Here is a 12474-nt window from a genome sequence, read left to right on the forward strand (position 1 = left end):
TGCATATTTAGGGAGTCAATTTGATCGTAGGATGTGGTTGTCACTCTCACAAACTACAGAACAGTGTGAACTGACAACCAAATTAATTGCAGTGTGTAAGGCCTACTTTACAGACATTTTGTCAATCTTACAAAAAAAAAATTAATATTAAAAATATATTTTTAGTGTTATTGATTAAACAACTTGAGTACAGAAACAGGTTTGAATTGAAACGTCAACACTTAATTTCGAAATGAAACACTTTCCCACCCAATCAAAAAGTGTTTTCGCTATTAGTCCTCTAGACTTTAGTCACAGTGTTGGAAAACAATATAAGATTTCTAGAATTAGATTTGCCCAAACATGTCCTCGGGGACACACATAATATTTCACATGGAAATAAGTGTGAATACTAGGAGAGAGAGACAGAGAGATAATGGAGATGGCATGTGGCTGGCGGCTAGTAGACAAGGTTAGCAGGCTGTTGATTTCTCTCAGGTGCTTCACCGCAGCATTTTTAAGGAGCCAGATGCAAAAATCTCACGGGGTTGCCGAGCAACCAGCAGGACAGGGTTGGAAAGACTTTGAAACCCTTTCTGTCACGTTACGCTGTGGTCTGTCCACATACCCTTTACTATAAATGTCAAGTTGACTTTAAAACTAAGCATAATCAACATTGTCTTCCGGTTTCCTCTTAAAGTATCGACCCAAATAAAGCCAGAAACCCCTCTTTTAGCGAACAAACTTGCGTGTTTTGGGCCGCAGCGATGCTGATGTGATGAGGGAAACAGAGGAATGAGCAGCTGATCTTTTCCACACGTCTGTTTAAACGTGTTAATTTATTTTCGTTGAGCTCAGGGAATACTACAACGATTCCTACAATGAGTCGTTTTCACGTCTTTATTTCACGACTCGTTGACACCTTTGCGCAAGGGTGATTGTGACTTGATAACAAGCCAGTGTAACAGACTACCTTGATTTACAAAGTTTTCCCTTTGTGAAATTACATCATGCAAATCTCTGTTTTCCTTAGCTTCTAACTGAAAGTTCCATAATTAAATGAATCCCAAACAGAATTATGCGTTAAATGATTTCTTTCAAAAATTAACATATAACAACAACAGCAGCAATTTATATAATAATTATAATAATCATTTTGAATGTTACAAATATTTAATTAATTAAAAATAAAATGTTAATTTCTAATGATTATGCTTAATTATAGCTAGTAAAAATAAACTTAAAGGCATAGGTCACCCTAAAATGAAAATTCTGTTATCATTTACCCCCAGTTTTTTCAAATTGATATTTGTTTCTTTCTTCTTCTGAACTCTTGAAGATATTTTAAAGATTTTGTGAAACTGAGTAGTTGATGGTAGCCATTTGCTCCACTTATATTTCCATTTTGCATTATCTTTGGGTAACAGTACTTCACATTCAGACATATCAAATAAAGATGATTATCTCTCATTTCAATCCGCAGAAAGTTATTACCTGCTCCCATGCACTGTCATCAAGCTTTCTGCTGTTTTAAAAAGTTGACCAAAGGGCAAGTTCCTGAGAAATATCCAATGAAGAGAATGATTCATTAGCTAATTGCATTTGTTCATCCTTAAGTATCAAAGTTGAATGAGTAATCCATCCCACACCTTTTGTGTTACAGACATGAATGACACCTCTAATTGTGTGTCGTGCTGAGAAGTGTGATATTACTTTTCTAAGTGATCAGACTTTAGATTTTTTGCCTGGCGGATGATAAAATAGGTGAAAAATATCATAGACTTGCATTTAATGAGGTACTTATGGAAGTCGACTTCTATCTCTGAGTAAACACAGACACAAAAAAAGATTAAAAGTCATATTATAAGATATAAAGCAAAACTAAGATAAGGTCACATATAATATCAATATTAATATGTGTACTCTCATAAGGGAGTCAGTTAGCTATCATTGAGGGATAAACTTCATATACAATAATGAGACATGCAATGTCATATTATGATATATAAAGTCTTAATTCTGAGATGAAAAGTCATTTTATGACAAAGTCATGATGTGAGATATAAAGAGCAAACTGTGAGATACAAAGTAATACTGTAAGATATATAAAGTCATATTGTGATACCCAGTACTGAGACAAATAAAGTCCAAACTGTGAGATATAAAATCATATTATTAGATATAAAGCTCCATCTGTAAGATATAAATTCATATTGTGGTCTATAAAGCCCAATTGTGAGGTATAAAGTCATAATTGTGAGATACGTCACAATTACAAAAAATAATTAAGTAATTAGTTAAGGAAAATAAATTAAGGACATTAGTTGTTTTCAGAAAATGTAAAAACCTAATAAAAAAAATTTCACCCTCAGTTGAGATAATTTTTTTCATAAATGACAGAATGAATTGCTCTCAGAAGGAAGTGACACACTGCATCACCCCCACATTGTCCCGTTTCTCAAAGCTTTGACCTTTTCTCCATCTCCTCGTTCGTACTCGTCTCTTTTTAGATGTACATCTTTCCGAGAGGAACCTGACAGGTTTGTTTTCAGGTGTTTATAAAGTAGTTTAGTGCACCCTATCGCTGCTCCGTTTTATGTGTGTGTGAGAGGCAGAGATGGCAAGGCGTTTTAGAGCTGAGATAGCACTGTGACAGATGTTTGACTCTCTCTTTTTTCAATAAAACAGTGGGATATGTTCTAACTCTCTTCCACCTGCTCTGCTGTAACATCTCTCGGTTTGAACGAGTCAGCATATGTCGAGCCACCGAACCTACAGGATGTGTTTTAAAGGGTGAAAGACCATCAAAACACCTTTGTTGATAAGAACAACTACATAGACTGCATTTTCGTGTTTTGTGATAAATGGATTCTTTTTGCCACATAAGTTCTCGTCCCTGAAAACTTGTAAAAGAACATTGTGATTATTACCCTCTGAATTTTGCCTCAGATACTGCTCTTAAAGTTCCTTATGAGGAAGAAACGAGACAACTGTTGACGTACTGTTAGAATATAAAGAGTTCAAATGAATATACATAGCAACTCTTTGATGAGAAATGTCTCCGAGTTCAAATTGAGATTGGACATTTGTCTCTTGGCAAATCTGAGAACATTTTTCAGACTACGTTGAGATTTCTTCTGGAGGTTTAAGACAAATGTGAGATTATTGGGTCCAATTTGTGTCAAACCTCAAAACGTTTTTTAGACACGGTCTCTACTGGAGCTTCACAAGAAACATCAACAACTTTGAGTTTATTGTGGCGTTTGTTTCTTTGGTTTCTTGGCAAGTCTGAGCAAAATTTGAGACAATGTTGAGACAATTTAGATTATTGAGATTTTTTTCTATGCAAATCTGAGCACATTTTAATCCATGTTTCTCTCCAGTCTACATAAGTGTACAGTTTTTGTTGATAATTTGTATTTAAAAAAATCACAAATCGCAAAAAACACTATGATGTGCCAAGCCATCAAAAACGAACTGAACCAAACCGAAAACTGTGGTAAAAAAAAACTAGGTTTGTATCGAACCGTGGGCTAACTGTATTGTTGCATCCCTAAAATAGTTGTATAATCCTAATAAATCTTGACAAGCCTGAATAATACAACAAACAAGGGTATTATACAACTATTTTTGTGATGTGATGCCAACACCTAACTAGATTAAACCTACGAATCAAACCTTGACTTCTTCTTGAGCAAGAACGACAATTTTCATTTTAGTTGAACTGCTGTATTCCTTTTTAAAATGCATTTAGATACGGACGTCATACATTTACCCATAATCCTCTACATCTATCACATCTTTTGGAGCCGTATGATTCAGTCTTGTCAACATTTACTCAGCTAATCCTGAACACTTGTGCAATTTAGCTATAAATCAAGCCTTTCTGATCCACGTCTGTCACCGATGTGTGACACTGTGATTCATGAATGATATGCCCTTCACCTTAAGAGGAGCATAGAAGGGAAAAAAAAGGTGCAAGGAATGGCAGAGGTGTGCATTTATAAATGATGGCGGTGTGAAGCCATTAGTTGGATTTGATCTGAGCTGAGAGGCAGAGGTTTTAGGCAGGAGACAGAAAACCAGAGAGATGATCGATCTGACGAGAGGGGTCGTACATCACGGAGGAAAGAGAGTTTCTGCAGGTTTGAGTGATGATGTGAGATAGATACGGCTGGGTTCAACTCTGCTCTTGGACTCATTTTAATGAAATTACTTGTGGAAGGCCCAGCTTTAAATTAAAAGCTGATATGTGGCCACAACGGCTGCCATCACTTCTGCTCTGGTTAAATCCCATCTATATGCGGAGAGTGGGAGTTTGATGCTTTGTAACACTTCACCTCCGCCCTCCCAGACGGCCATTTTTTTCCCCCATCCATTTTTCAAACTCTATTACACAGCAGGAGTCACTACTTTTTAATTTTAGCAAGCGTTCAATGCAATTCGTCAGGCGAATTCAATTCTTTATCCGACAAATAAATGGATTATCATGAGTTTTTGTGATTGGAACTGCGGCTAGTTTGCATATGGTTTATTGCTGTGTGACCCTGCTAGCAGTGACTCTAACTACGCTATAGCATTTACTGTTTCCTGAGCAGATTGACTTGTTTTTACACAGCATTTACATTAAAAAAGTAGGGTACGTACATTTTAAGTTTATAGCATCACACTAATAGCCATTTTCAAGTTCTATTACACAGCGGGAGTCATTCATTTTTAATCTTAAGAAAATGTTTGATGAAATTCGTAGGGTGAATTCTTTATCTGACAAATAAATGTATTGTTGTAAGTTTCTTTGACTGGAACTGTGGCTAGTTGCACAGTTTTTTTGCTATGCGATCCTGCTAACACTGACTCCAGCTATGCTAGCATATACTATTCCTTTACACTGTTTGCTAAGTAGACTAAATTGTTTTTACACAGGATTTGCTTTAAAAAAACAAATCAAGATACATATATTTGTACTTTGCTAGCATGCTTCGTACGGCTGTGTACGAAGTAACAAAGGCGTACAACATGCTGAATGTAGCGCAACTTGACATATTTGATTAAAACATTTTTAAAGCGAGTTTTTGGACAAATGAGATTTCACTGTGGGCTAGTCAGCATGACGTGAAAGAACAACAAACTCATGGCCCTGTCTTATTGCTTTAATGTACTAGGCTAGAACATGGTGTTGCATGTAATAAAGCTTGAAAACGACATACAAAAATCATGCTTTGGAATCTAGTTGAAATTACTGCTAGTTTTGCATATGAACACATTCCAAACCTAAACACATTAGCATATATGCAATGCTAAACTGTGATTATATAACCCAGCAGTCCCTTACTCTCATCTGTTTCTGCATAAATGACATACAGGTAATTGGGAACCTTTTTCATGTTTCAGGAGTGGAGAAAATAATAAAGAGCATGTTTTCAGGTAAAAGTTTTGATTGGAAGAAAATTTCAAGAGCTTAGTGTAATGTTTCCCACACTGGATCTTAGAACTAATCATTCACCAAATCAATAAACCATAATATTTAATCAATGTTATTTTGCCCTATACTTAATAATTCTATATTGAACATAACTGCATTGAATGAGTGTTCATGGGTGTCAGACAAAAAACAGGAAATAAATTCAGAGTCTGTTAACTGAAACTCTTTTGGCAGCTAATTGTGGGCTCCCCTGATATCATGTCAATAACCTGCAGTTAAAATCTAATAGTATCTAAAAAAGAATATTAGAGCAATATAGACGATTGTATTTTAAATCACACACACAAAAAAAAATCTGCGTACAAAATCAAAATAGATAATTTTTACACTCATTATTAATATTTCAGGTTTTTTTTTTTTTTAAATCTTCCATCAAATTATTATAACCACCCAAAACAACTTTTATTTCTGATGATATCATCATGGCCTTTTATTTTTCAACCCCTCCCCTCAATCTTCCTGTCATGTAGAGACACTTCACCATCCAATAATATATATATATATATATTAATTCCCCAACTGAAAATACCATTCAATTGAAAAACAAGTCACATTGAACATTATGGAAGGAAAATGCATTGGGAACACCATTTTACACACTTTGCGGATTGATGGTAAACCTGAAGACAAAAACAAGTAAAACAGTCAAGTTGATTTATTTTGTTCCAGAGTCATTATCTAACAATGTTAATAATGCAAATGTACCACAGATAGTTTATAGCCAAATACTACTACAAATAATATGTGGGGGTGGAATAGATTTTTTGGTTTCAACTGAACAGTTGAACCCTGGCTCTGGAGACCACCTGAAACAGCAAACTGGGAGTCTATATGTTCCCGTCTACTTGTCTACTCATTACAGATTTGAATTATCAATGTACAGTTCCCACTGCAACAGCAGTACACCCACTAAAAGAGCCATGCCAATGGATGAACGAGAGAGAGAGAGGACGACTTGAGCAAGACAAAATATATGAAAATATTAATTATGGCTGTTGGAAACAGATGGGAATTCAAAATGACTCTATAAAAATGGTGACATGAATCCTGCCTTATCGTCTTCCACAACAGGGCGAAAAGTGAGATAAAAAGAGGCCTCAATTTTTTTCCACGTTAGTTGATACACTCAACCTTTTGTCCTACAACTTGTTAGATGGTTGCTGTTGACACAGAATCCCTTCCTGTCTGTTGCTCTGCATTAAAGACTCAGAATTACCTCGCTACATTCACTTGGACTTTATTTTCCCTGGCACTTAGATACCTGATCCAGTCCCTAAAGTGCTGCATAGGATGCGGAATTCTCCCTCAGAAGCTTTTATCCAATCTTGATTTAATTATTATATATTTTTTCTTTTAATAATATCATTTGAAGCTTTGTTGCATCGGTATGAAGAAACTCGAATATGACTGTCACCCCAGGATCAACTACAAGAGATCATGTTCAATGGCATAGTAGTAGACTCTAGATCAGCTCTTCCATTTAGAGAAAACTGATACATGAAGCTTTCTCTTAAAACGAGTCGACTTTAACATCAAAACTTGGGTCCCATTTAGCTCTCTTAAATCATACGCTAACATGACGCAAAATTGCGTCACAAATTAAAACATGGGTTGTACTTGGTAGCCCTGCACAGAATGCATGACTTACTTTCATCCATAGTGTCTCTCGCTAATTCTATTTTTACCAAGTCATTCATGAAGCCCCTCCCACTGTAAAATCTCATTGACCTACAATATTATTGCGTATAATATAATTGCTTCGTAGTGATTTTTTCACATTGTACACAATATTTCACTTTCAGTGACAAAAAAACAACAAAAAATACTTGATGTGACTAGTTGACACAAGGTGTATCTCTCTTTAACTCTTAATTTGATGTTATGAAGCTCAAAATGGATTATTTTATGAAATGTTGAGGCAGAAATAAACAGTATCATAATCATGTATGATGAAATCGTTAATTTGTGGTACATTTTAATCAGATTTTTTTGTCCCAGCCACGTGACTGTCAAAATTCAAATTCTAGCAGTCGATTGGTCTCTATTTCTGCCATGTCATGCATATAGCCCTGCCCACAGTGAAATCCTATTGGTCCAAAAGCCTGCTCCATCTGTATTTTAAACATCAAATATTTTCCTATTGGCTGTGATTTATTTATTTTTTTGGTCACTTTTAGCATTTCATGTTTACCAAGGACAGAAAAATGAAAAAAATTTAATTGCGTCAATATTTACACACCCTTGTGTCGTTCCAAACCTGCATGACTTACTTTCATCCATGGAGCACAAAGGAAGATATAAGAATATTCACACTGCAAACAGTTTCCCAGTGGCTGTTGAGCTACAAAAAAAAAGCAGGATAAATGTTAGGACAAAAATATAACTCGGTGTAAAAATAAAGCCAGTGTTTCCCACGTTTGTCTCTATATAGTTCCAAGGCAGACACTTTTAACACTTGACACTTGCTTAATGAACGCAAACCTACGAGAACAAAACTCGATGTTTGTTCTTGTCCAATCCAAGACAAATTCTCAATGCATGTCAAAATCGTTTCTAATAAGTAGTTTGAAAAAAGAAGACACAGAAATGTAGCACATAAAGCTACCAAAAATGTCGGGTTGTTTTTTTTTATAATTAATTATACATTTATTTACAATACACCTTTATAATTCTAACTCAAAATAGCTCAGAATAAATCAGAAATTAGTGTATATTCTAGTCCATAATATTGTCCATAATAGTCCATACTAACCAAGACTGTTTATGTAACAAGATTTTAGCTCTGTGAAAGATTTTATTTGTTGGTGCTTTCTGGGGTGCCAGATATTCTGCCTTGTTGTGGTGGAAGCGTGATGTGCCTTATGTGACGGCAGCTTGGAGAATTCTGCGAACTCAGATTGGCGAATTCTACTAATACAATACTCAAGTCCTTCCAAAATAGGAGTTAATACTTCATATTCCTGCATACGGTGAACATTCACAAAGGTTAACCTATACTACCCGCCCACACCATTTATGTTTTTAGATCGATGTACCCAGGGTATCGGAACAAATTGATAAACCATAATGATTTAATGTTAATGTTCACCTAACTGTACAAACTTATTTTCATTCAAAGGCAGGCAAATGGGCTTAGCTGGACTAGTATTAGTGCTCGCATGTCATTTTTAAATGTGTGTATATGCATGTATTGACTTAATTTAGTCAATGTTAAATAAAAATTAAATTAAATGTATGCATTTAGCAGAAGCTTTTATCCAAAGCGACTTACAGTGCATTCAGGCTATCAATCTTTACCCATCATGTGCTCCCAGGGAATCGAACCCCCAACCTTGCGCTTCATAACGCAATGTTCTACCAATTGAGCTACAGGAACACTGCATGGTACAAAACTGTACTATACTGAACATTTCAGAATGTGCAATCAGTATTGTTGTTTAAAAGGCTTATAAAAAAAGTTTTTTGTTTTGTTTTTAATAACCGAAATGAAGCTGAAATAAAACTAATTGCAAGTTTAAGTTATAATACTAATACTTAAATAAAATTAAAAGCTATATATTACTATATAAGATACTATATAACACAAAATAAATAGAAAAGCAAATAACAAAAATACTAAAACATATATGAAAACTGAAAATACAATATAAGTTAATTCTGAATATTAATAAATACTATTTAATAGCATAAAAAACTATATGCAGTATTACAAACTCGTCTCTGTGTGTTTACATTTTATTACCTTTTATTTTAAACACTTTTAATAATTTCCCAAATGCATTATTCCTATTTTGCATTATTAATGTTTGCTGCACACCTGCACTGTAAAAGAGGATTTTTCGAAGCTGTAAAACCAATATTATTGGAGAGAGTTTTACATGAAAATACTATTTTGTTTTTCTATTTAAAAAATTCATTTTTAGTTTAATGTGTTACTTGCAGTTTATTTGTAATCACTTCTAAAACTTAATGCAAATTTTTGAAAATTATTATTACATTATTTTAATTTTTTCAGTGCGAAAGTATTGCCACCATAAAAAAAATAAAAAAATAAAAAAATCCCATTTTTATTTTTCTAGTGATGTGTAGCTTAATTTAAAAAGCCCACATCACATCTTAAACTTCCTGTGAGTTGCTGAAATTGCTCGGTAAGCCGTCCCGCTTCATTTCAGTTTTGGTAGCATGAATATCTGAGATTGAGGATTCATTACCTCCGTGAGACGAAATGAAATCTAATGAAAGGAATGAGCCAATCGTGGTACAACATTCCGGCTGGTGTTTATCCATGCTGAGATGGATTTCGCTGTAAATCGGACTCAGTTCTGAGCCCAGGGCTGTTTGAGAGAGGATCCATCATTTCTGTTCCATCGCGGGACTGACATTTACATAGATCACGGCTAGATAAATATCTAGCATTACTGATTCTTTGTCCTGACGCCACTGAAAATGACAAATGAGGGGGTTGGGTGGGGCGATGATTAGATACCGCCTCGGAGCTTTGCTCTGGTGAATTGTGGGTATTATCAGAGGAATCTGCACATCTTGACCCTTTCCTATGCTATTCTGTTCAGAAGGGTTTTTTTTATCATGTTGAGTCCGGGAACCAATTATTTTTTGATTATATCTCATCGCGGTGAGGAAGCAATCATAATATGATCTAAGACCATTTTTGAAGCATATACGGGAAAGACCTGGCAACCTTTAAAAGGCTGTGAATGATATTTTGACTCCATTACTTGGTTCCTCTGGAATATAATGCAATAGAATCAGGTCCCACCAGTACAGAATGAATTCTCATATTCCCAGTCTAAGAGTTTATTGTGGACTGGTTGATGCACTCAATGTGAAACCTTCCCTTCATCGAATCTGTGATTCACAGGGAACTTCATGTTCCCAGAAAACACATCATGGCCAGCATATGAGACTTTATGAAGGTACAAGTGAAAGAAAATGTCTGCAGAACATCCTTTCAACATCCTTTCTTTGGTTCTAGAACAACATTTCTTGGAACCAATCACTGACCTCAGATTTTAGGGTTCACACGAGGGCCTGGAAAATCCTTCTAGTGCATCAGAAATAGATGCACTGAGTGAGTCTTAGACTTTAAATATGACATAAAATCAAAATTGACCGTATAACTTTACTTAAAGATCCTATGCAATAAAAATGAGTTTAGTGGGTTGTAAGAACTCATCTATTAGCTTTGAGGTCATTTATATGGTACAATGACTTTTAAAGTTGGCTAAATAAACGTTAAGCACCTCTACACGTTCCAAATTTACAATCGCGATCTTCTAACAAAACAGATTAAGAAAACTGAGGACTTGCCTTGAGAGCTACACAGATTTGTGTCCAAATCCACTAGAAAATCCACTAGAATGAGAATTTCCTTTCCCTGGATACAAACTACAACTGATTAGCAATATCATTTAACCTGCAAAGTATGCTTTAAATGCTGTCGGCTATTTCAGATAAAGCACCATCAGGAAATACTCAAAATGTCCAGTTTCCAATTTCTTAATAAATGTTACAGGTATTCTTGTGCACACATCAATGTTTTTCAAAAAACTTAATCCACAGCTTTTCTGACGTTAACCAAAAACATGTTGGCACTGATATGATACTGATCAATATCAATCCTACTTTGAAAGGTCCAATCAAATCACACTGCATAAAATCCCCACCCATTATTTCACTTTCACCATAAAATATATGGGATAACCATAATTAAATGGCTACTGGTTTTATTTATTTTTTTATAATTCTCCAACCGCCAGCCACTGTTCTGAAATACAACGCCTGCTTTTCATGACCCAATTTTGGACACAATCAAGTCCATATTTCCTGTTCTTTCACCCCACGATTCATCACATAACTGTTAAGCTAAACACATTGCGAATGCTGTTTCAGGTATTCCTTAGTAAAGGAAACAGAGTGAATGTATGAAGGAGAAACAGAAAGAAGGAAGGAGGAAGTAAAAGAGCCCCACTGGTAACATCAACCACTTTATTTGCATCACTACATCGTGCTCGCCTGTGGCTGAACAAGACCATTCGTGCTGGATTAGTACTGCACCAGAGCCGTTTGATTGGTCACGGTCCACAGACTGGAGACCGTCAAGTGTTTGTTTGTCTGCCAGAGTGATTCACATGTCCACACATGAACGATTCTGTAATCTCTTTGTTGTCTGGTTAAACAATTAGCCCTGAAAGCAAAAGAGTAGCTTCAAACGTCTTATTCTCAATCCTCCGCGAAGGGCTGAAGACCATGTTTGGGTACAGCTTCTGAGTTTTGAAGCCACCTGATCTTCTAACTCTTGGGAACATTTTTCTAAAACCGCAGCAAAGAACCACTGATATATGAAAAACCACCACGCTGCCTGGATACCACTATAATTCAACATATCTATGTTGTGTACTTTCCGTTCCCTGAATCCTGGATGCTAAAGGACAGTGGTTGGGAGGGTGAAGGTCACTGGCTGTGTCCACAAAGCTCAGCACACTTCCTGTCCCCAATCCCTGTCCACTGAGTTGGCATCGAACATAGGGTCGCAGCGACTCAGTGGGGATCACGAGGTTTGTACGCCACAGGTCAGATGAAGTACTCTTTCCTGCTGTCTCTCATGGCACTGTGTAGGTCCAACTCGGCCTGGTATCGGAGTTCTGGCCTGGGCTGGTGATCTTTCTCCTTGACGGAGGCCATTTGCCGGGTACGCTCGTTTCGATGGCGGTACAGGAAGCGGGTCATCACGGCCACGGCACAGAGGGTAATGAGCACCACTGCTGCTATCAAACCTACGAGAGACAGAATAAGTGAGTGGCACTTGTGCCAATGCGCAAGGGCGAAAGGTTTCCTCATGCAGTTTTCGCTACTGGTTCAAATTGGTCACAAAGATTTGCCACGTTGACCAGAAGAGAGCTGTTTGGTTTGAAAGCATCTTATGACCAATGGTTCTGAAACCACCACTTTCTGTCTATGATGCTCACAGGTGCAGTCACATTCAACACCGTTTG

The 12474-nt window shown here is 36.2% G+C and overlaps 1 protein-coding gene across 2 annotated transcripts in view; it reads right to left on the reverse strand.

Annotated features, from left to right (window-relative positions):
* Nucleotides 1–11453: 11453 nt before the first annotated feature.
* LOC127942715 (contactin-associated protein-like 5) overlaps nt 11454–12474 on the reverse strand; it is a 61691-nt gene continuing 60670 nt past the window's right edge. For both annotated transcript variants that reach the window (XM_052538628.1, XM_052538629.1), the window contains exon 24: nt 11454–12255. In XM_052538628.1, coding sequence (XP_052394588.1) covers nt 12053–12255 — 203 coding nt within the window. In that variant the 3' untranslated portion in view covers nt 11454–12052. The remainder of the gene's footprint in view (nt 12256–12474) is intronic.

Source organism: Carassius gibelio, chromosome A22 (genome assembly GCF_023724105.1).
Source record: "Carassius gibelio isolate Cgi1373 ecotype wild population from Czech Republic chromosome A22, carGib1.2-hapl.c, whole genome shotgun sequence".
Classification (NCBI taxonomy): domain Eukaryota; kingdom Metazoa; phylum Chordata; class Actinopteri; order Cypriniformes; family Cyprinidae; genus Carassius; species Carassius gibelio.